Source organism: Glycine max, chromosome 6, assembly GCF_000004515.6.
Source record: "Glycine max cultivar Williams 82 chromosome 6, Glycine_max_v4.0, whole genome shotgun sequence".
Lineage (NCBI taxonomy): Eukaryota > Viridiplantae > Streptophyta > Magnoliopsida > Fabales > Fabaceae > Glycine > Glycine max.
Window position 1 is genome coordinate 29921791 of NC_038242.2, and position 23420 is coordinate 29945210.

The 23420-nt window shown below is 34.0% G+C and overlaps 2 protein-coding genes across 4 annotated transcripts; one reads left to right on the forward strand and one right to left on the reverse strand.

Annotated features, from left to right (window-relative positions):
* Window positions 1-695: 695 nt before the first annotated feature.
* Window positions 696-4456, forward strand: LOC100812589 (thylakoid lumenal 16.5 kDa protein, chloroplastic). Of its 3 annotated transcripts, none has more exons than XM_003527145.5 (4): window positions 696-1213; window positions 2518-2657; window positions 3320-3392; window positions 3961-4456. In XM_003527145.5, exons 1-4 carry the CDS (start codon window positions 847-849, stop codon window positions 3966-3968), a joined length of 588 nt encoding a protein of 195 aa, XP_003527193.1. In that variant the 5' UTR covers window positions 696-846; the 3' UTR covers window positions 3969-4456. The 3 variants fall into 3 exon arrangements, with proteins under 3 accessions (XP_003527193.1, XP_003527192.1, XP_006582104.1); XM_003527144.5 differs by having other exon boundaries at window positions 4010-4456; XM_006582041.4 differs by lacking the exon at window positions 3320-3392 and having other exon boundaries at window positions 4010-4456.
* Window positions 4457-11431: 6975 nt separating this feature from the next.
* LOC100813840 (uncharacterized) lies at window positions 11432-16128 on the reverse strand. The gene is made up of 3 exons (NM_001252783.2): window positions 15996-16128; window positions 15785-15877; window positions 11432-12567 (listed from the first exon to the last, which is right to left on the reverse strand). Exons 2-3 carry the CDS (start codon window positions 15869-15871, stop codon window positions 11734-11736), a joined length of 921 nt encoding a protein of 306 aa, NP_001239712.1. The 5' UTR covers window positions 15872-15877; window positions 15996-16128; the 3' UTR covers window positions 11432-11733.
* Window positions 16129-23420: the final 7292 nt, after the last annotated feature.

Here is a 23420-nt window from a genome sequence, read left to right on the forward strand (position 1 = left end):
TGATCCATGGTTGTATAAGGGGAGGGGGTGTTGGTTAGAGCAAGAACATATTGCAAGTAGTAAAAGAATTCAATTTAATGAAAACGACCAATCCATTTTTTAAGTTTTATAGTTGGATTTATAATAAATTTTTAAAGATTAATTTCTATTCTTAATTCAACTCTTATTTAACCCTAAAATTAATCAATCACGAGTCAAATAATTTTGAGAGAATACTTACTAAATTAAGCATCCAAAATTTAATTAATTTTGGATTAGATGATCATGTGCCTTCTAAGTCACCAAATCAATTTAAAAAATGCATTCTAGATCTAACCAATGATTAAGCACCAAAGACCCTTCTAATATTCATATAAAATAACGTAAGCATGTTCACAGGTGAGGTTGGGTCGAATTTGCTTAAATTCGTTATTCAACCTTATCAAAATAGTTAAATTAAATATCATTTCATATTTCAAAATTACAAAGAATTTAAATTTAATATAAAAATCTCATTAAAATTTTAAACACAAATTTTCACAATACTTTTTTTTAGACAAAAAATTTCATAATACTTTATAAATATTTAAAAATAAAATAAAATTATATATATGGATCAATAATATTCAATATGCGACAGCGACAACGGATGGTATTGCAATGTTGATTTTAATACGGTTAATATTCAATACGACTGCAATGCCCCCTCAGGATCTTAAAAATGACTGGATCAGATTACATAATCCTGCAACCTTATCCTCTTCAAAAGGTTCAATCAAAATTGCCGTGGTCTTTGAATTTTGCTGTCCAAAAAAAACCAGGAAAATAAGAAAACAAAATACAAAGAAAGATTTGGAAAGAGAAAAAATGGCAACAAATATTCTCTCAACCTCAAACCCCTTCCTACTAACTAATTCATTCTCATCATCATCATTTGTAACACCAACATATGTTTACTACAATCCCATAATGAAATGCACAGTGAAGAGGGAATTAACTCTTTGCAAAGCAGCAAACCAACCAGCCCCTCCACACTCTCCAATTGTTGTGACAAAGAGAGGCTTGTCCATCAGCTTCATCACCAGCTTCGTGCTTTCATTGGCTAGTAAGAAGAATGCAAATGCAGCAATACTTGAGGCTGATGATGATGAAGAACTCTTGGAGAAAGTAAAGCGTGACAGAAAGAAGAGACTTGAGAAGCAAGGTGTGATCAGTTCTTCCAAACAAGAAACAGGTCCACTACTGCACGCATTCTTTGCTTTTCACTTCATTGTCACTTAAAGATAGCCATTTATCATATTAGTTGTAATTGTTACTATGAAATATTAAAGTTTATGCTAACGGGCAATTGAGCATGGTTGATTAGAATGCAAATAAATTTAGGCTTAATTCCTGTTTTATTTCTTGAATTTGGTGTGTGTTTTTTTTAGTCTGTAGAATTTAAAACTGTTTTTTTATCCTTAAATTTTGATAAATTGTTCTTTTTAGTCTTTTACATACTAAATTGACACTTTGTGGTTATTTTTAGTTGATATAAATTAATTTTTATTTTTTAGCTGATTAAATTTGTATTTTAAAATAACCACAAAGCATTAAAAAATTGTTATAAAATGTCAATTTATTATGTGAGGTTAAAAAAAATAATATGTCAAAATTCAGACTAAAAAAACATTTTTAATTTCAAGAACAAAAAAAGTACATCCCTCAAATTCAAGGAATAAATTATAGTGATATTAGTCGGTTTGAGAGTCTGAACCCTGAAGGGGCTATAGTGCTGTAATCTATTCTATATCTTGAGGATTTCTAACCAACAAATTTGGCCCAAAAAGTTTGTTTGTGTTACATTTTATTGTGAATGGTTTTGAGCTTAAATGCAAATTGTTTGCCTCTATTTGCTGGGTTTGTTTGTAGGCTTAGGCTCAGCATTATTCAGTAATTTAATTTAATGTAATACAACTGAGATTTCAAGAGGACGCATTACCTTAGGATCATTTGCTACTCCCAACCACAGTAATCTCCAGAATGAGGGACAGAGCTAATGAACTTATATTCCCTTGCTACTGATTGATTGGCTGTTATTTAGGCATTTTCAATATTACTAAATATTTTTAATATATAAATATTAGTTTAGATTTATATTATAATGAACAATTTACTGTGATATAACATTATAACATTATTTTTAACTATTGATAATTTAAGGGAAAATAAAACTATTGAAATTTAATTTAGGAGATGAGAATGAAAAAGGGTAGATTGAAAGAGATATGTGATTAAGAAATCAAAGTACCAAGATAAAGATAAAAGAAGGATAGTTTGGGATAATTGAATTTTTTTTGTAACTAGCTGGATGTAGTATGTGAAATGTATCTCCAAAAGAGAAAAAAAGTTACCTTGAGAATGTCTAATTGAGAGAGTAGGGAAGATGAGAGTCTCACTTTCCAAGTTGTGTATTCTGATTTATAGTACAAGAGTAGATTGTTGTTGTTGGATGGCTTCAAAGTGACATTACTAACCAAAACTGGAATTTGTAAGCAGGGTATCTTCAAGATCTGGTGTACAAGCTAAGCACGGTTGGTCAAGCACTTGAAAAGAATGATCTATCTGCTGCTGGCTCTGTCCTTGGAGGAAACGCGGACGCAGATTGGGTCCAAAGGGCTAATATAGCCTTCAATAAAGTAAGTTTGATTCTTGAATATGAGTGAAATAACGGTATTCATTCGGAATTATACTTTAACTAAATCTTTCATCCTGAATTCTTGGAATAAAAAATAAAAAACCCTTCTCTAGATTATGGTGATGGCCATAGCTACTAGGTTCACTCAGCAACTATGTGAACCATGAAAAATTACCTGTATACCAGAGTATTGCAAGTGTAAAAAGGTCTTAAAATTATGATAATTTCAGGAACCATGAAAAATTACCTGTGTACCAGTGTATTGCAGTGTAAAAAGGTCTTAAAACCATGATAATTTCAGGAAATGACAAACTATGTGCCAATTACTCCATTAATCAGGTAACTGGTGGAAATTTATTTCCTTGATATGTAAATTCTACTATTGCTGCATCAGATTTTGATTTTTCAGAATGTGAGAAAATTGTTGCTTTCAATTTCAGTTTCATGCATCAGAGATTGAAACACATTGACAAAAGAAATTTCTAAATCGGTACCTCCCACAAGGGAATGAATACACTAAATAACAGAGCAAACTCTTAAATCTCCATCTGAATGTTTGAAAATTGAGCTTAGGACATATTTTCATGTTTATCTTGTTTCCAATCTTTCTCTACCTGCCTCTGGAGGTTTAGATGTCAAAGTTTCTAAGTATCCTTTTAACAGCTGAGCTCCAGTCCTGAAGAGAAGACTGAGGTAGACTCATTCAACTCCTCATTAGCTTCACTAATTTCATCAGGTGCGATTCATGTCAAATTCATAACAAACACACACACACACATGTGTGTGCGCCTCATTTTCTCAATTTTAAATTGCCATCTGAAACTGCAATTGTGATTACAAAATATTGTGGCTTTTTGAGGTCTCCATAACTGCGGTCGTATTGGCTGCATTTGCCTGAGATTTCAGCAACCACAACTGATAGAATGGGCCTGGAGAGGCCCAAATAGGTATTTAAATATTAGAAACTTAGATATTATCCTTATATTATTCAGTTTTATTTTATATTTTCTAAAGTTAAATGAGGACACTTGTATGGTTGTTATTGACAACCATTAGGCTATATATTGTATCCCTCATTTGGCTATTATCATCAATGAAAAATATGAATGTTTATCTTATTAGCTTTTCTTTGTAGTTTTAATGGTAAATTTTGGTAGAGTAGAATAGAGCTCTTTGAGCCTATCAACAACACAATTGCAACTGCAATCACAATTTAAGCCATGCACATTGACTATCATAGCATCAGCTATCAAAGGAAATCATGCTGTGCTATTATATAATGATAGATATGTTCTTATGTGTAGTCAATTGATAAACTTTGGAGCATATGCTGACACTTCCGGTTTTAAGCAGTTTCTAAGAATGATGTTGAGTCCTCCAAAATTGCCTTCGTCTCTTCGGCCACCGCATTTGAGAAGTGGACTTCTATGACAGGCCTTGCTGCTCAGCTTAAGGGGCTTTGAGGGAAAACAATGTACAAAAGATATCATTTCATTTCATCATTTTGCGATCAATATAGAGAATTCCATTAATTTTTCTACCCATGTCACCTAATTGTTGTCTTGGGAGCAGTCTCTTCACAGCATTATCTTGTACTGCTTCATAACTATCAACAAGCCCATTCTTTGTTAGGTTAATTAAGCTTGGGTTACGAGCAGTGTCACTGAAATTTTGTAAATTTGATGTCATTATTTAATGGCATGTTCTGTTATTTTTGCTCATCTACCTTGGCAAACAAAGGCCTTTTTAAGTTTATTGTAGGGTGATCGCTATGTATATTAAATCTGTTTAGCAGGGGAACTACATGGCCTATTTTTTATTCATTGCTTTATATTTATTTTGTTTTAAATTTGATGCTTAATGTTATTTCCATTTTTTCTCTCTCTCCGTGCAGATCACAGAGACTGTAATTTATAGATAAATCTAAAACAAATAGATTATTCCCTTTGACTGTTGAACCCTGTTTCTCTTCTACTTACCGAGTATTGCAATCAGGATTCACACACAAAATCACACATTCACTGATTCTTCACGAAATCAACTTTATCTTACTTAGCTAAAAGACATGAAGATAACGCCAAAGTCAAATCTCAAGAATAAACCCATTCTTTGTTGTATCAGTCACCATAAATCGTATTTAAGTATATTGATAAAGTTCACCAAAAAAGTTAAAAATTTAATGGTCCATGATTTGTTTTTAATGAGTTTAATAGTAATATACCGACATTGTCTTCTATTCTCAAGTTTATTTTCTTAATCCTCCGGTTCATCAAGAGAAAGGGGTCATGACTAATTAGGAGTTCGACTGGAAGGTAAGTGAAGTCTAGTCAAGAATTGTTTCTGTCAAGAATCGAACTCGGATAGTACTTGAACGATTCAACTTTAACTCTAGCACATTAATCACTTGTGTCCAATCATTTAGTTTCTCTTTGTTAATTTAATTTTGGTGAAATGTGAGAATCAATTATTAAAAAAGATAGGATATAATTACTTTTTTTTAGTTACAATCAATAAGAAGATTGACTATAATAAAATCGTTACTTAAATCACAATTAACAAGTCTTTTTTTAAATTATGTCTTAGCATTGTTACACTACCCCTGCTAACAAAAAAAAGTATTGTTACATGAGCAATGCATCATCCTTTTGGAGAGATACTCCAATATGGATCATCTATTTTTCCTATGATTTTAGAAGAAGGCGGTGTTTATTGAGAAATTATTAGTTGTTAAGTTTGAACAATCCATTCTTGTCCTGGATTTTTATTATTACAAAGGTATATATTATTGATGAACTAATGAGTTATTCTTAAGTGAATATGACCTATTACATAACGAGTACACTTGGTATTATTTCTCATTCTACAACTTTACAAGTGTGTGTCCAGTCACTAGTGGAAATAGTTTTATTTAAGATTATATCTAGCGTCCAACGCACTGTTAAATTAACTAGCATTCACTATTTGTGAAAAACTAGTGTTCATACATTGTGTTGTTTTATTCACGTCCAATGAACTTAAATCACTTATGTGCTTTATTTTATACTAAGTATAAATGATGTTCACCATTGTACTGATATTCATGTTAGCAAAAAAGGAAAGTGCACGAACTTATCTTACAAAATTTCATTTTTGCATCTCTTATTTTGAATTTCTAACATTTGAATTTAACAAATGATGAAATATAAGGAAATACAAGGAATTAACAAAATATTCCTCATGGGTTGTTTTCGCTAAGGAGAAGGAGCACATGCATTTGTCTATACCATATTTTTTTCTCTCCAACAAAAGTGTGACACATAGCATTGCCTCCAACTGTGAAACAACAGTCATATCAAGAAACCAACATTGATCCTGTAACAGATACTTCATAGAAGTCTATAAAAGGCAACTCAAGCTTTGCATTTCAACAACAAGGATATTAAGAGGAAAAAAGCAAGAAAACTTAGAAGTGGAACTCTGTCAAATTCATTGGACGATATACTTTGCACTTAAATAGTTCATCCTTTGCCTAGCAAAGTTAATTTGTTTATTTGAGCTTATTTGTTATTCACTTTATTGAGTGTGTGTTCTTTGATATTTCAGTTTGCATCAGACTTTGGCCTCTCTGATTAAGTATTTAACAATACAAAGGAAATGATTTAGTCAAAGAAAAAAATGGAAAAAGGTTACTCTTCCAATAAATTTCCCTTGTTCAAAGGGATTAAATATGAATACTAGAAAGAAAGAATGATTGTGCATTTTGAATCCATGCAAATTGACATGTGGGATGTTGTGAAAAATGGAAATCATATTCCATTTGATGTTAAGCTAAATGAAATCCCCAGAAGCAAATGAAAAAGCAAAAACAAAGATTTATGCTCAACTCTAAAGCTCACAATGCTCTATTGTGTGCTCTCTTTGAAGAAGAACATACAAAAGTCCACAATTGCATAAGTGCAAAGCAAATTAGGACACCTTAGCCATAACATATGAAGGTTCATCACAGGTAAAGAGGAATAAGTTGAGTCTCCTCATGTGCAAGTATTAACTGTTTACTATGGAGGAAGGTGAGGACATGCAGTGTATGTTTGGACACTTCCAAACCATCCTAAACAAACTAAGGTCTCTAGATTAGACTTGGTGAGTTATCATATTAAAATGTATCTTGTCTATTGTCTATAAAAAAAATCACTGGTATGGCATAAAAACCTTGGGGTTTGTAACGACCCACCTCGTCGCTACGATATCAACACTTTAATATGCGATAATTTCAATTTTTATAAAAATAAACTCCCTTAATTTGCTTAGGAAAATAGAAGTAATTTTGTCCCAACATACATTCGCTAAACCATACACATTTACTTAGGTGAATATATATATATATATAGGAATAACAATTTAGTACACGTCATCCACATGATGGAAAATTAAATATGTTCATACATATAATTAAAATCTGAAGTTTACATCTTTGATTCAACAAAATGACTCATGACCCAACTATGGAGGAGTTGACAAACAAAATACAACTCTCTCTCCCAATTAATTCCAACGTCACCACGTCGGCTCGATGGCTTCTCAACTGAATCTCACCATCCTACACCCTATTGCTATCGTTCTGCTCCCACGAACAAAGTTCGCGATCATCACAGGTATCAACCACACGATACAAAATTGTAAGGGTGAGTTCATTATAAAAAGAACCAATACCAAATCCAAATATTCACAATTAACATACAACATAGCCAAACATCATGAGCTCACACAACATTCATTATTCAACACCCACATTTCACAATCACTCAACATTCATCCATGGATCCAATCAATACTACTCGGAATGATGCATGCACCTGACTCAACTCTCAGATGCAATGCGGTACGTACCAACAACCTAATCTCAGAAAATAGCCTAAGCGTGTCCACATGACACATCACTTAGGAAACCATGTAGAGTTCGTTGAGACCACTAAGTCGTGCACCATAACTTCCCCCCCCCCTAGGTGATCAGCCTGGGGCCACAAGGAGTTCCCTACCAGGTGACGTGCCCCCTTAGTACGAAGTACACTCTGCCACAGTTATTCTATTTCCTATGTCGTATGAGGTATGAACCATGGGCACCATCAAATGCAATGACCATGGACAAATTAAAGCGCCTAAGCATCCCCGCAGCAAATGCTTAGATTCTTTAACCAGACTAGTCCCCCACGAATGGGCCATCCGACAAGGTCAATGCACCCCCCATGAACATACACCACATACGACGTATGAATGTGGGCACCATCAAGTGCAATGACCATGGACCAATTAAAGCGCCTAAGCATTCCCTCATAAATGCTTAAATTCTTTAACCACTCTAGTCCCCCACGAATGGGCCATCCGACAAGCTCAATGCACCCCCCACGAACATACACAACATCCAACGTATCGAACATGGGCACCATCAAATGCAATGACCATGGACAAATTAAAGCGCCTAAGCATCTCCTCAGAAATACTTAAATTCTTTAACCACTCTAGTCCCCCACGAATGGGCCGTCCGACAAGGTCAATGCACCCCCCCATAAACATACACAACATGCACATGCCAATGCATTTCCAACATCAATCAACATTCCATTTTCATATCATTCTCAACATAGACATCATCTCGTCTCAATGACGTTATCAACAACAATAACAACCTCATTTCATATTCACATAATCATCAACAATAACATCAATTCATGTTGACATGTTCTTTACTAACGACGTCATCTCAAATCAATATCATCATAATTATCAACATCACCACACATCAATTAAAATCATAAATAGCAACATCAACAATAAATTGCATTCCGCACATACATATTTCTTTCATGCCTGAGATTCACACTCCCCGGGTCTTCAAACAACACAAGTCAAATAAAGACAACAATTTCATTCATCACAATAAATATATATATCACATCCCATTCGTCAAAAACATAGTTTTTCCTGAAAACCAGCATGCATATCAATAACAATTGTATGGCATCCCATTAGTTAAAAACATTGTTTCTCTTGGAAAACCTGCGTGCACATCAAGGACAATTATATCACATCCCATTAGTTAAAAACATTATTTTCTATAAAGGAAAATCAGCATGCAACAGGACAGGCAGTTATTCTCATAGGTAGGTTCCCTGACCCTAACTAGGGTGTTAAAATGGTAAATTTTTATAATAAACTCCCCTCACCTATTGTGAGCTCCCCGTAGGTTCCTCTTCACGTCACTTGGAGATTTCTTTTTCATCCCCACTCATCGGTTCCACGCAAACCTCTACCATGCCAAAACGAAGGAGACTTAATATGGATTTCAAAAACAAAGCTAACAACAATGCTCTTGGTCAAACACCCACGTCACTACATGAAAGGGCTGAGGGCATTTCGGGTATTACAAAGGGACATCATTTTGAAATTTCGATCACGCCAATGTGACCGGGGTTCAGTGTAGGTCACGAAAATAACACCCATTTCATGAAGAAATAATGTTTTACAAAATCTCTTTGCTCTAGGGTTTTTCAGAGGAAGCGTAAAACATGCAATAGCGGTTTCCAAACTCAGAAATGATGCAAAGGTAAGATGAAACTAACAAGAAACAAGCGTAGAACCATGATTACCTTGAAGGAAAATGAAAGGTCAGATTAGGGCTTCGCTCTCTACCGAAACCGCGAGCCAAGTCGGACGGTTCCACTTCGATCGATGGGTTCCTCTCGTTGTGGAGTTTCAACGGATGACAACGGCACTTCATGGTGGCTAATGGTGGTTATAGGTGATGGAGAAGAAGCTTGGCACATTGGAAATGGCTTTGGGAAGGAGGAAGAGAAGAAATGACGTTTTTCCAAAGCTACACGGACTACAAGGCTCAAAACGCACAAGTGATTAATGCCCTCGGGAAACGGATATGTCGCGCACACTCCAGACGTCCTCTCAAAGATCCCAACGGTCAGATTGTGGACAAGTGTTCTCTGAAGCTGCAGACCAAATTTCGAGAAGATCCAACGGTTAACGAAAGCGGGGAAGCGTTTTTTACCGAGACCGTTTCATGTAGCTTCCTTGAGAAGCTTCCTCGTGGACTTCTTTGAGAAGCTTTCTCGAGAGGCTTCTTTGAGAAGTTAGATTTTTATCTACCCACACCCTTCTATTAACTAAATTCACCTCTTTGAAAGTAATACATGGATAAAATAACACAACAAAATAATTAAACATCAAATATAATTACTAATAAAATATATATATTAGGGTGTTACAGGATTATTCTCAAAGTTGCATAAACAGAACCTATAAGAGGTATACCAAGTATTTCATATAAAGATAATTTGCTTTTTGAGGCATGTCAAAAGGGGAAACAGGTTAAGAATCCATTTTCAAGTAAAAACATTATTTCCACATCTAGACATCTAGAGTTGTTACATATTGATATGTTTGGGACAACTAGGACAATCTCAGTAAGTGGAAAAGGGTATGGACTCTTCATAATGGACGATTACTTCAAATAGACAAGTCATTACAAGAAATGGCAATAACCATGCTTAGTGGCAATTCTACTCCTAAACACTTTTGGACTAAAGTAATGAATACTACCTGTTATTATTAGAACATAATTTATATAAGATCAATATTAAAAAAGACTCCCTATGAATTGTGGAAGGGAGGAAAGCTTAAACATATCATACTTTCATCCTTTTGGATGTCAATGTTTCATTCTAAACACTAAAGGCAATTTGGGAAAGTTTGATTCCATGAGTAATAGTGAAACATTACTGGGATATTCCGAGACATCTAAGGTATACAAAGTTTACAACTAGAACTTGGTAGTTGAGAAAGCTATATATGAAGTTTAATGACATTGATCCTAATAAAAGCTTATTAGAATTAGATGAGTCCTTTGCAAAAATGAGACTAGAAGATGGGATTAGCAATATCAAAACATTTAACAAAATCTAAAATTAATTATAATCTTTATATTCTTTCAATGAACGATTGTAAGTTTACTACACAAGTATTTAGATGTTTTTGTCTTTTTTTTTCATTTGTTTTGACTTTCTTACTATGTAGTATTATTTTATATTTCTTTATTACGTTTAAAGTTTAACTTTTTTTAAAGACAAAATTTAACTTCTTGATGATATCATAGGTAAAGAAATTGATGAGATGTATAGAATTATAATTTAAAAAACATATATATTAATTGAAAATAATATTAATTGTTGAAATTAATATAGTTGCTGTCTAAAATTCCTGAAGAATATATTTATTTTAGTTTATGGTAATATTAAAATTTCATAAAAAAAATAAAAAATAGAAATTTTAAAAATATTATTTATATTTTAACCTAACTTGATGATTCAACCCAAATAAATCCAATTATAATCAGTTGTTGTGGTTTTAATTAATTAAAAACTTTAAAAAAATCAAAATTAAATTTGATTGGTTTAGGTTTTATTTTTCTCTAAACTCAAATAAAAATGACCCGCAAATACTCGTGACAGCAGACATGACTTGTTGAGAAAGATAACTTTTCTTGTGAAGGAAAAGTTATATTTCACAAGAAAAGTTATCTTTGATATGAATTATGAAGCGATTCTTCACTAAAATGGAAGCAGCTCCTAGTTGACCGTGAAAAAAGAGCAACACGCGTACAAAACAACCAAGAAAACATGAAACATGCATATAGTTGTTTCTGTATATCTTAATCACAAACACATGATTTAAAAAAGTGAGATAATCCAAATGCATGAAGAAGATGAGACTTTCATATGCACCGTTTTACGGCCAGGACCAAATTACTTGGCATCACTGCCTTACATATGATTACATGTCCATATTACATATCTTACAACATAATGTTACAATAGCAACTAGAAGCTACACGTATGTCCAATACACCCATGAATGGTACCTTATAGGGCTATGTTCTACAATTGTATATTGTTTCAAGAAACAATCAGATAAATAACAGTAAGAAAAACTAAAGTCATCTTCAAACACAGATCTAAAGGGGTCAGAATGAGAGGAGAGATGCCGAGAACTTATTAATCTATTCCCTGCTCCAGGCTTTTGACCTCACCAGTTCAGCTCCCATGATTTCCATTCACAGTCAACTCTGTTTCAGCCTTCTTGTTTATCTCATCAAGCTTGTGATGTTCTTCACCAATCACTTTTGTTCCTTCCATTTCCCCAACTTCAAATTCATGAGTACTTTTGACGTGTTCCTCTTTATCCACTCCTTCCACTTCAACCGTTTTGTCTGCAGTAGTGCATGTTTCCGATTTCTCTGGCTCCCCAGATCCACGATATTCTTTTGTCTCTTCCTGTGGTTGCTCAATCTTTACTTCATCCTTTCTCAGAAAAACTTCAGAGCCCTCAGTTCCTTTGTCATCAACTTTATCTTTCAATGCAGGTAGTTCTCCATCAGCAGCATTGGACTTCTCGTCAATAGGTACCTCAACATTTTCTACAGCTTTAGCTTCTTCTCCAGAATTAGTGGATTTGTTGACATCTGTATCTTCCACACACTTGTCATCTTGATTTTCCTTTACAACATCCTTTTCCTTCCCTATATCATTATCATCCTTAGTGGTGTCATCAGCTTCTTGCATTTCCGCTTCCTTTATCTCCTGTTCTTTTTCTTCCTGGGAAGTTTCCTTTTGTGAGGCTGATGATCTTTTAGTACGCTTCTTTGGGGGCTCACTTACAGATGGAGGAGCTGCCTTTGCCTTCTCACTAATTCTTGTAGATCTTCTTGGGGTCTCACCAGTGCCCCAGTCAAATTCTGATACAGCTGGACCACCAGGGTGTGCTTTCAAATATTTTTCCAGCTGCTTCCTGTTATGGATCTCCTCTCCTGTTGCTGCAGTGAACACAATCTCATTTTTCTTGGGGGTGCCAGCTTTCTTTGGGATGAACTGCAATGAAATACAGTATATAATTTGTTAATCATCTTACAAAAGCAAGCAACAACACAACAATCATAACATATACAAGATTTTGGTTATTATTGACTTCTTAAAGTAGACCCTAACGTTAAGAATAATGTTGTATTCACTACTTTCACATCACAATAAAACTTAGAGCCCTTAGTATGAAACTCTTGCAAATCTCTTGAGAAAATTATTGTTTTCAGCTCAGTTTTATAAGCTTTTTAAGATATGACAACCACATTTTAGTGACTTCCATGATTTTACAAAGATTGATCTCTGACTATTGGTTTCAATGTTCGGTTTCAGCAAATTACATTGAAAACAAAAAGAAAGAAAAAGTGTTAAAACTACATTTTATAGATATGCCACTTGGATTGTCAATTATATGTCAACATCCATCCATAATCTCTGTTCAGAGGGCTTTTGGAAATCAAATCAACACATAGCACAACTATCCAGTCCGCGACGACTGCTATTCAGCCCACTATTTGGTCTGCTGTGTTTTCAACACTAAACCACTCTGCTCCACCAGTATAGCATGGTTTTTAAAACCCTGAAACAAATTACTCTCCTTGTATCAATTCTTACTAAATCCCCCCGCCCCCCACCAAAAGAAAAAATAAAACTTCTTAACTCCTAATTGCACAATCTTGGCTCTCCATCACCAATCTCCTCAGGACATTAGAATCCTCTATTTCTCCTCTAACTAAATTCTTATTCCCATTTCTGTCCCTAATCCCTTTCTTCTTTCCCTTGTAGATGAGGATTAGAGGCCAATTTGATGTGGGCCCATGTAAACATTTTAATGATATGGCAATACATGATCCTATGATACTGTATTAAACATTACAATAACAGTGGCACACAGCATCCCCAAAAAGTTTAAATCTAACCAATTCATTAATGACATGAAGCGTTAAAATATCACTGTCAAGAATGGCCAGTTGAATGATTTGATGCCCAGTAATTTTTCAAAATTAGCTGTGAAAAGAAAATCAGATAACATTTTGAAATCATAAATTATGAATGACAAATTCTGTTGCATCTAAGGCACCAAATGTCAATGATTTATCACAATTTTTCTAATCCCTGTCAATTTTTATTTTTCAACCTCTTTTGAGAAAATGGACTAGGGAAAGGTTCTGATAAATAAAACAAGCCATACTCTGAGAAGAATGTCAATTTGTAAAAGCTATATTGGAAAATATAGAAAGATACTCACAGCTTGGAGCAAGGTTGTTGAACATGATATCGTACATAGGCTCAAGAGGGGATGGAAACTCATAACTCAGGGATCATAAGATTCTACGTTGCCCTACCTAAAATACTTGTATATAATACATATTTTTCTATTACTGTTATTCTTTAATTTATTATATCATATTTTTTTTTTTAGTTTATTATATTTTTTATTACTGTTATTCTTTAGTTTATTATATTATGTTATGTTTTACCAAAAAAACTACCAAAAAAAAGAAGCAAAATAGGGCTCAAATAAAGGCCCAACAAATCAAACCAGAAAAAGAGAAAACAGAGAAAAATGTTTGGCTCAAGTCCCCTGAAACCCTAGGACCCATCAACTTCTCTGCTAAGTGCTAGATGAGTGCCACCGCTGTTATGAAAGTGCAACTGAAACCCTAATTCTCTATGGAAGATGGAAGAGAACACAGATGGTGATGACAGAGGCTGTCTGGCAACAGCGCAAACAGATGAGCAGCGGCAAAACACCGTGATTTGTGCCACAAATGGGAGCGCAATGGCCAGATGCTCCGAAACAAGTGCCTCAAGAGCAGTGGGGGGCCATTCCACTCCACCCCGTAATCGCAGTGCGATTGACCACTATGCAAACTGGGCCCATTTTTCTGTTTCTACTTGCAGGGGATCGCTGATCCCACAATTGAGCATGAAATATTGCGATGCCACTGAGATCCCACTCCATCACAATCTGTGGCATGAATTAGCATGGAAAAGGGCTCCAGATGCATAAGATTGTGTGATTACAGGATCTAAATCGTGATCTTAACAGTGGCTTGGCGTCCAACCTCACCTATTTGATAGAGCAAATCTAGAGTAACACAGCTTCCCAAATATTTTCAGCACAACCAGTAATGCAATGTATTCAAAACAAGAAGAAAAATTCCACCCCCTCCCTTTGATAGACATCTTGATCAACCAGACTCTGAGAATGCAAAATTACGTTGGATCTCAAACATGGAATGATTCTATACATTTTCCAACTTTCTGTAGCTTCTCTTCTTTTCTCCTCTTTTGAAAAACTAACCACGGTCCCCCAGAACTACATATTTGCAAAAAGCATCTAGGAAAACATAAAATAATGACTTTATTCCAGCAATTCAACCTAAACACTTTTCTGTTTCTCTGAAAAGCTGTTCAATACATTCATTTATCATTATGAAAAATGGAATTTATTTGGCAATCGATACACAGTATGATTGTTTGTGGAGGCCAAAACAAACAACAAAACCCATCTGCTAGAAAATACAATTGCTTATCCTGTTATATAACACCTACAGAGCTAAAATGCAGGCAGCCATATCCAAACAAATTTAATGCAATAAGCACATATGCGAGAACAAGAACAATCCAGTAATAACAACTCGTTACTGGATTTAAAAAAAATAGAAAACTAAAGTAAGCCAAAATATATATTAATGTAAAATTTAAATTTCAATATAAAGCGCATGAGTCCTACATGGCCTGAAAATTGAAAGTCAAGCAGTGCTGAAGGAAAAGCCTTGGAATATATTACCAACTTCGCAAATAAAGGTGATAAACGTGTCTACGGATATATTTACATAAGACCCAATAGAATCAATCAAAATACGTTTCTTGATATAGAAAAATATTGGGCGCGACCACAAAACCCTAACAGACACTTGACACTGGTCTGATAGATACTTTTTCTGGACGCATTTCCTGCGAATTTCGAAGCACATGAATTCAACATGATACAATTAGACACAAACTAGCGAAATCCACAAAAAGCCCTAATTACGGTATCACGCGGTGGAGAAATAAAAAAGGCCCACATCGACGCCAAAGCAAGAAGGATGACACAACAAAACCAACGAATTACGGTAACCTAGCACTTAGCAGCGAATTTCAACAAAACGAAATAGTCAAAGCAAAACAGTGCTAAAAAAAACGCAGAAAAGGAGAAACAGAAGAAAGAGTGGAAAACCTGCTTCTTCCAACCAGGTGGAGCAGGAAGCTCCAAAGAGAAAGTTTCCTCTCTCGCGCCACCCTCTTTCTCTACAGCGCTCGCCATTTTCACCTGCGAAATTCAGCTCGAAAAATTTCCCCTTATTTTTTGAAATAAAAAAAAAATTGAAGAAAATGATAAAACATGAACAAGGAGAGGCAAAATTTTAAAAGAAACAGAAAAAACTAACTTTTTTTTTGTTATGTGTTTTGATCAATTCTGGTGTTTCTGTGAAATTGGGAACTGTAATGCTTGGTTTTGGTTGTTAAGGTTCTGCGGAGGAGAAAGAATAGTAGAGTTTCAGAGTTAGGACACGTCGAATCATCAGAAAAAAAAAATGTGAAGAAGCAGTTCATGTCGATTCGAGTATTTAGTAGCGTCAAATTGCTCTATCATCCTGCCACGTGTCTTTTCTACTTATTATTTCTTTATTTTCTTCTTTTTTTATGCATTATTTTGTATTTCTTTTTTAACTTTTATCCTGCCAGTTTCCCCCTTTTCTTATTATTTCTTTTTTTTAAGAAATTATTTCTTTATTTCTAATACCAGTTTTTCTAACTTGTATAGGATAGAATAATAATTCTTTATATAATTAAAATTTGTACTAAATTAAATAAATTTTAATATTAAATTATATCATAATTAAACTTGATGATTAGTGTAATATTCAAACTCAACAAGTTTATGTGCTTGGCGGTTGATCCGGTAGATTACTTAATGATCAAAATATCTGATTTGGATAAATCAGAAAAGAGAAAAATTATATCTTTAATGATTTATATACTACAATGGTTAAGATAAAATATAAATCTAAAAAGGATTTATCATTTAAGATAAGATTATATTTCACCATAATTATGTAAATCTTATAAGGGAAATTGAGATCATAGATCAAGTTATCTCTATAAAAGGGGTCATCAAAGTTTAAGGTAACCATTCGAATCTTAATCCATTCTTGATATTTGCTCTTACCTCTATGCTACTAACTTGAGTGTCAGAGTGTCTTGGTAGATACACCCACCATCGTACTAGGAGAAGTTTGTGGAGGAGCACCACCATAAGAAAGATTATGTCAAATATAACAAGAACAGTTGGCATCCAGCATGGGATCGGAGGAAAACTTTCCCCCCAACCACAATTTAAACTACAATGGCAACAACTAGCGATGAGACTGCTACCAGTGGTCATGGAAAACATCCCCAAGTCCAGGATTTCATTGTTGTGGGGATGTCCATCGTCAAGGGTAACCCCAAACGAGGAAACTCGACACCTTTGGAAAAACCCTTATGCTCAAGAGATTGACTATCACACAATGATCCTGAGGTGACAAAAATACCAAGGGGGGTTGAATTGGGGTTTTTAAGAGTTTTAAATTCTTTTTAAAAACTACAATGCTTTTGATTATTCAGATGGAACTGTTTTACCTTAAAAGTTGTTTTGAAACTCAAAATAGAAATTCAAGTTGCTCAGGATGAAAATGCAACAATTTTGTAAAATCAAATATTTTAAATATCATTCTGTTTATTTCAAAGATAGATATTTAATAAACCTTGTTTTTTTTTTATCAAATTCAATTTGTTTATGTTAGTTAAGATGTAGAATAATAGTTTGAGTGTTTTCGATTAGAACCAAATTATAGATTTATGCAAACGCGGAATGAAAGAAATAGGAAAGAAGGGTGCACAAGTATTTTTATATTGGTTCACCTCAACCTTTGGTTGCGTCGAGTCCTCCCCTTTTAAGATGAGATTTTCACTAACACAATTAGTTCACAACTAGACTAGCAATCATTGGATTTCACAACCTTGTCAGTTTCCCATTGGACTTCCAACCTAGCCTCTACTAGACTATCTACTCCACTGGGTTTCTCTCTTTCCAGATACTTTTTTTTTCTTGACAAAAAATAGGTATGTGATTTTACTGCAATCTTATACAAAAAATCTTATGTGATTTGTTTAGAGTCAGTAGTGGCTTGATAGGACAAAAAAAATACTAAGTGGTCATTGAGTTTGGGGTAAAGCTTGTTTTGTAGAGCCAAAAGTGACGGTGAATAATACTTTAACTTGTGAGAAGTTAGTGAAACTTGATGTTTTATCACGAGTAGAGACGAACTAGTATAAATCTATATTTGTTTGCTTTCTCTTTGCTTTACCTGACCAAGGGTGTGAAATTGTTTTTACATTTGGAAGATATCTTGTGTTATACGAAAACATTTTTCATATTGTCTGGTAGTGTCTTTGAAAAACTATTATTTGTCTTTTATAAATATTAATCAAAGGAAAAACTTTATTTTATTTTACAAAGGCTTTAAAATTTCTAAAATCACAATTCAATCACTCTTCTTCTTCTGATATTTATCTTTACAAAAGAGACCAATTAAAATTACTTTCAGGGAGAGAATTTAAATTTTGAAAATGAACCACAAAATTTTTACATCGAAAACATATTAAAGAGAATACAAAGTAATTTCATAAACTCATTATAATTAATTATGATATTGTTTTAAGTCATTATCACAATAAACACGTCTAACTTCCTTTCCCATAAAGGACATTTCTTATATTCAATTAACAAATTTAATCCTTAATTAATTTAAGTGTTAATACCATTAAATATTCAAAATATCCTCAAAATGGACGGGAAAAACTTACTCCGGACTTCTTCCTTCTATATATAACTAGTGGATGTATACCTAACATGAGTTATATATCTCTTTTCTTTATTATTAAAAATATTAGGTGAATTAAATTATGTAAATAATAATAATAAGATTTTTTTTCAAAATTACATTTTACTATTCATTTCTTTAAGTAGTTACATAGTAAAATGAGTAAAAACAAAAAGAATAAAGAGTTGTTTCAAATTATTAGTTTCTTCCTAATCCAAATTTAGATGGAGAAGATAAAAACAAAGAAAAGTATTTATTTTGAATTTATTAATTTTTATTTTATTTAAATTTATTTGATAATTTTTTTTGACAGTATATCATGTCAACTAGGCATGACAATGAAACCCGTATTCGTGGGTATCCGTCCAAACCTGTCCCGATTTTGACGAAAATACCCGAGTTGACTGGGTACGGGTTCTGGGATTATCCTACTTTTTTAATCGGGGTCGGGGCCGGGGACGGGGATGTCACTACCCGTCCCACACCCATTCTCGTACCCGTTGCGATGATGAAATTATTAAAATTTTATTCATTACTTGTTAATTTTTTTTATAATTTTTACATAATTTAAGATTCTTTTCTTGATGATTTTTGTAGACAAATGCACTGCAAATACAAGTAGTTAAAAATAAATGTGTAACAATCAATTTTTTTAAAATCAGATTTTCAATATAATTTTTTACACATCTAAACTGGTGGGGACGGGAATACTCGATACCCGACGGGTATGAGGATGAGGTAACAAATTTTAACCCGTCGAGTACCAGGGACGGATACGGGTAAATATTGAGGAATTGGGGTCGAGTACTGAATACTCGTCTCCGCCCAACCCCGTTGTCGTGTCTAATGTGAAAACATACTTTTATTTCATTTTAGGTTTGTTGATTGCCTATTAATATTTTTTTAACATTTGCAGTATAAGAGTAAAGCTATTAACATATCAAAATATTCTAAAATAACAACCCAACTTTTCAAATAACTTATCAAATTTCACCGTAAATCTATTTAAGCATAGCAAGATATGCACTAATTTCTGAACAGTAATTGCAATACCCCTAAAGCTCAACAAACGTATCTTGGCCAATCAAAAAAAGTCGTGTTAAGAAGATAGAAAGTGTGCTTACTAATTTCAATTTATGAACAGACAAAACCTTTGAAATTACTTTCCAAGGGATAAAGCTACTTCATATAGTTAATAATATATTTACCAACAGTAATAGTAGGGTATATAAATTACATTTTCTTTCAGCATTCTTTAAAATTTCTTTGACGGATAATTTTATTTTTTTAATTGGCATTAAAGGCAACGATATGGTAACAAATCTGCTTTTATAATTACGTAGCGGTCCAGTTTCCATTTTCCAAGTTTATTCCGTGCTTTTCCAAACTGTCTTACTTGTCTTTAACCTTTCACTTGTTTTTCTCTTTTCTTTTTCATCTAAGAGTAAAAGTGGATGATCATCATGTAACCTAACTATTTATTGTCATAATTAATATGATAAGAGAATAGTTATGATCGTTAATATGATAAGAGAATACTTATGATTATTTTGAAACATAGGTATAGAAAAAAAGAATTTAACCTTATCGACGATTTATTGGTAAAACCAAAGTTATCAAAAGGTGTGTGACTCTAACTGTAACTTGCCGGTAGAATCAACACGATCGAATTCTTAAGCCAATAATAAAGGAAAGGCTCTCACAATAGAAAAACTCAAATTTCATTAATTTTCAAATTCTACCTTTGGAGAGTATAAATGTTTACTATTTATAGGCTACTTGAAATGCTAGAATAAATCTCCACTAACATGCATTTACTCGATGCATTGATAATTGCATGCCACTACCTAGGAAAATGACAATAAATATGAAAATAAATTTCCACTAGCCACTAAATGACTTGGAGCACTTCTAGGAAGCATTTATTAAAACTAAGAAAATAAAAAGTCACCAAAAAATTCAGCTTAAGAATAGTATGAAAGCTACTAGTAAAATGACAAAAACTGAACTTAGTTATTATCTAATCAGCTTAATATTGATATCTACCAAAATTTATCGACTCAGCTCATGGATACTTCTGGTATTGTAATAAATTGGGCTTCCCAAAGTAAGTCTTCAAGTTGGGCTCAAAGCATCTTCATCAATTTGTAGAAAGTGACCCAATTAGGTGTAACCCTTAATTCACATGGTCTTCTTTCTCTTTGATCTTTAGAATCAGGTCTTGCAATGTTTGCTTCATCCTCTTAGTCTTGGACCTTGTCATAGAACCTCTAATTTCATGTAAAGGATCAATAGACAAACTAGTTACACCTCTATCATTCCCTCCCTTTTTGAAAGGATTCATCGTCAAATCTAATATGTTTCCTTATCAAATAAAGATAGGTCAACCACATTAAAGGTAGCACTTATGTTACCATATTCACTTGGCAAGTCCAGCTTGTAAGCATTGTCATTTATCTTCTATAGAACTTGAAAAAGCTTATCTCCTCTTAGTTGCAACTTGGATTTTCTTTGAGCAGAAAACCTTTCCTTTCTCATTTGAACACAGATCCAATCTCCTGGTTCAAAAATAACTATGACATGACCCTTATTTGCTTGCTTTGGCTATTGTTCATTCTTCTTCTCAATATTGGCTCAAACTTTTGCATGCAACTCGTTGATAGAATCTGCCTTTCTCTTACCATCAAAATTAACACACTCATCAGAAGGAAAAGGTAAGATATCCAAAGGAGTCAAAGGATTAAAGCCATACACAACTTCAAAAGGAGAATAAGAAGTATTAGAATGAAAAGACCTATTATAAGCAAACTCAACATGTGGCAAGCATTTCTCTCAGTTTTTCAAATTCTTTTGAATGATAGCACACAACAAGTACAAAACAAGTCCCTGTGGAAATCGACACTCGGACTTCCGAGTACTTTACTACTTGGACATTTGGTACACTTGCCAAACTGTTAAAACTTAGAAACTTCAAACTTTGATGGTTAGAATGAATTATGAATTCCCTTGGCCATAGGTACTGCTGCCATGTCTACAAAGTTGTCACCAAATGGTACAACTCTTTGTTATACGTGGAATAATTCAATGCTACCCCATGAAGCTTTTCACTAAAGCATGCAATTGGTTTAAAGTCCTGCATCAGTACAACCCTTATTCCATCACCAGAAGCATCACATTCAATTTCAAAAGCTTCATCAAAATTAGGTAAACAAAGCAAAGGTACATTGGTCAGCTTATCTTTCTGTTAGTGCTTAGCACTACTGAGTTTAAAAAGGTTGGCTAAGATTTTGTTAAAACATAAGCACTTAGACAATGAAGGAAAGCTGGAGTTGCTGCACATGATGTCCAACGTTATGTCAAGGAATAAGATCGGGATGCACAATGCACAAGGCAAGATAAAGTGTCAAGTGATGAATTGAAGTTGAAGGATCCACGATGTCGGATACAATGTCCTGACATCCTGCTCGAGAATACTGGAATTGCTGTACAATGCAAGATAAAAGTCAAGTGAAGCATTGAAGCTGCAGGATCCAAGATGTCGGATACGATGTCCTGACATCTGGCCCGAAAATACTGGACATATAAATCTGTTATATCTTTAACAGATTATTGTGCAGTTAGCAAGAGATTAGAAGATCTATCTTTAGGAACGAATTAAAAGATCATTAAAGTTCGAATTTCAAAGTAGAAGAGTTCGTTCAGGGATTAAAGATTAAAGATTAAAGATTCAAACTAAAAGATCAAAAGTTATCTTTTAGTTCTTTAACTGCAGATTTTTCAGAAGAAGATAGATCTCCTCCAGCATCAAGAACTTGCAGCCCAGAATCGTACACGGCTATATAATCATGAAGGCTGCACGAGTTCTGCACCAAGTCCGGGATTGAAGAGTTATTTTGTGAGTTTTGGGACTTGAGTCTTTTGTGAGCCACCTTGATGGTACCCTAACATCAAGTGTTGGACCTATGTGTGTAGAGTTGATCTCTTGTGTCTAGAGTTGATCTCTAGTGTGTAGAGTTGATCTCTTTTGTTCAGAGTTGATCTCTGGTGTGTCTTTGACTTAATTGTAAACACAGGAGTGTGGGTGAGAGGGAGTGAGCGGAGGTTCTCATATCTAAGATTGGGTCTTAGGTAGAGATCGCACGGGTAGTGGTTAGGTGAGAAGGTTGTAAACAGGGGCTGTTAGACCTTGAACTAACACTATTGAGAGTGGATTTCCTCCCTGGCTTGGAGCCCCCAGATGTAGGTGAGGTTGCACCGAACTGGGTAAACAATTCTCTTGTGTTATTTACTTGTTTAATCTGTTCATACGGACACATACAATCTGCATGTTCTGAAGCGTGATGTCGTGACATCCGGTACGACATCTGTCCCCTGGTATCAGAATTTCACTTTCAATAAATTAAAAGCTTTCGCATGCACATTAGTCCACTTGAACACCACATTCTTTCTTTCTGACAAGTTCATTTAATGGTGCAACAAGTGAACTAAAGTTCTCCAGAAATCTTCTATAAAAACTTCTTACGTCATTAGCATTCTTAGGTACAAAGCATTCCATACTTGTCTTTATCTTTTCTTCCTCCACACTTATTCCTTTTGAGCTAATGACAAAATCCAAGAACACAACAGATTCAAGGCAAAAATAACATTTTTCTAATATTTACATACAATTTATTGACTCTCAAAACATTAAGAATAGCATGCAAATGATCAACATGTTCCTCTAATGTTTGGTTATAGATCAAAATATCATCAAAATACACCACAACAAATTTCCCAATGAAAAAATGCAAAACATGGTTCATTAACCTCATGAAGGTGCTGGGTGCATTAGTTAAACCAAATGGCATCAACAACCACTCATATAAACCATATTTTGTTTTAAAATTTGTTTTTTCATTCATCACCTTCTTTCATGCAGATTTGATAGTATCCACTCTTCAAATCTAT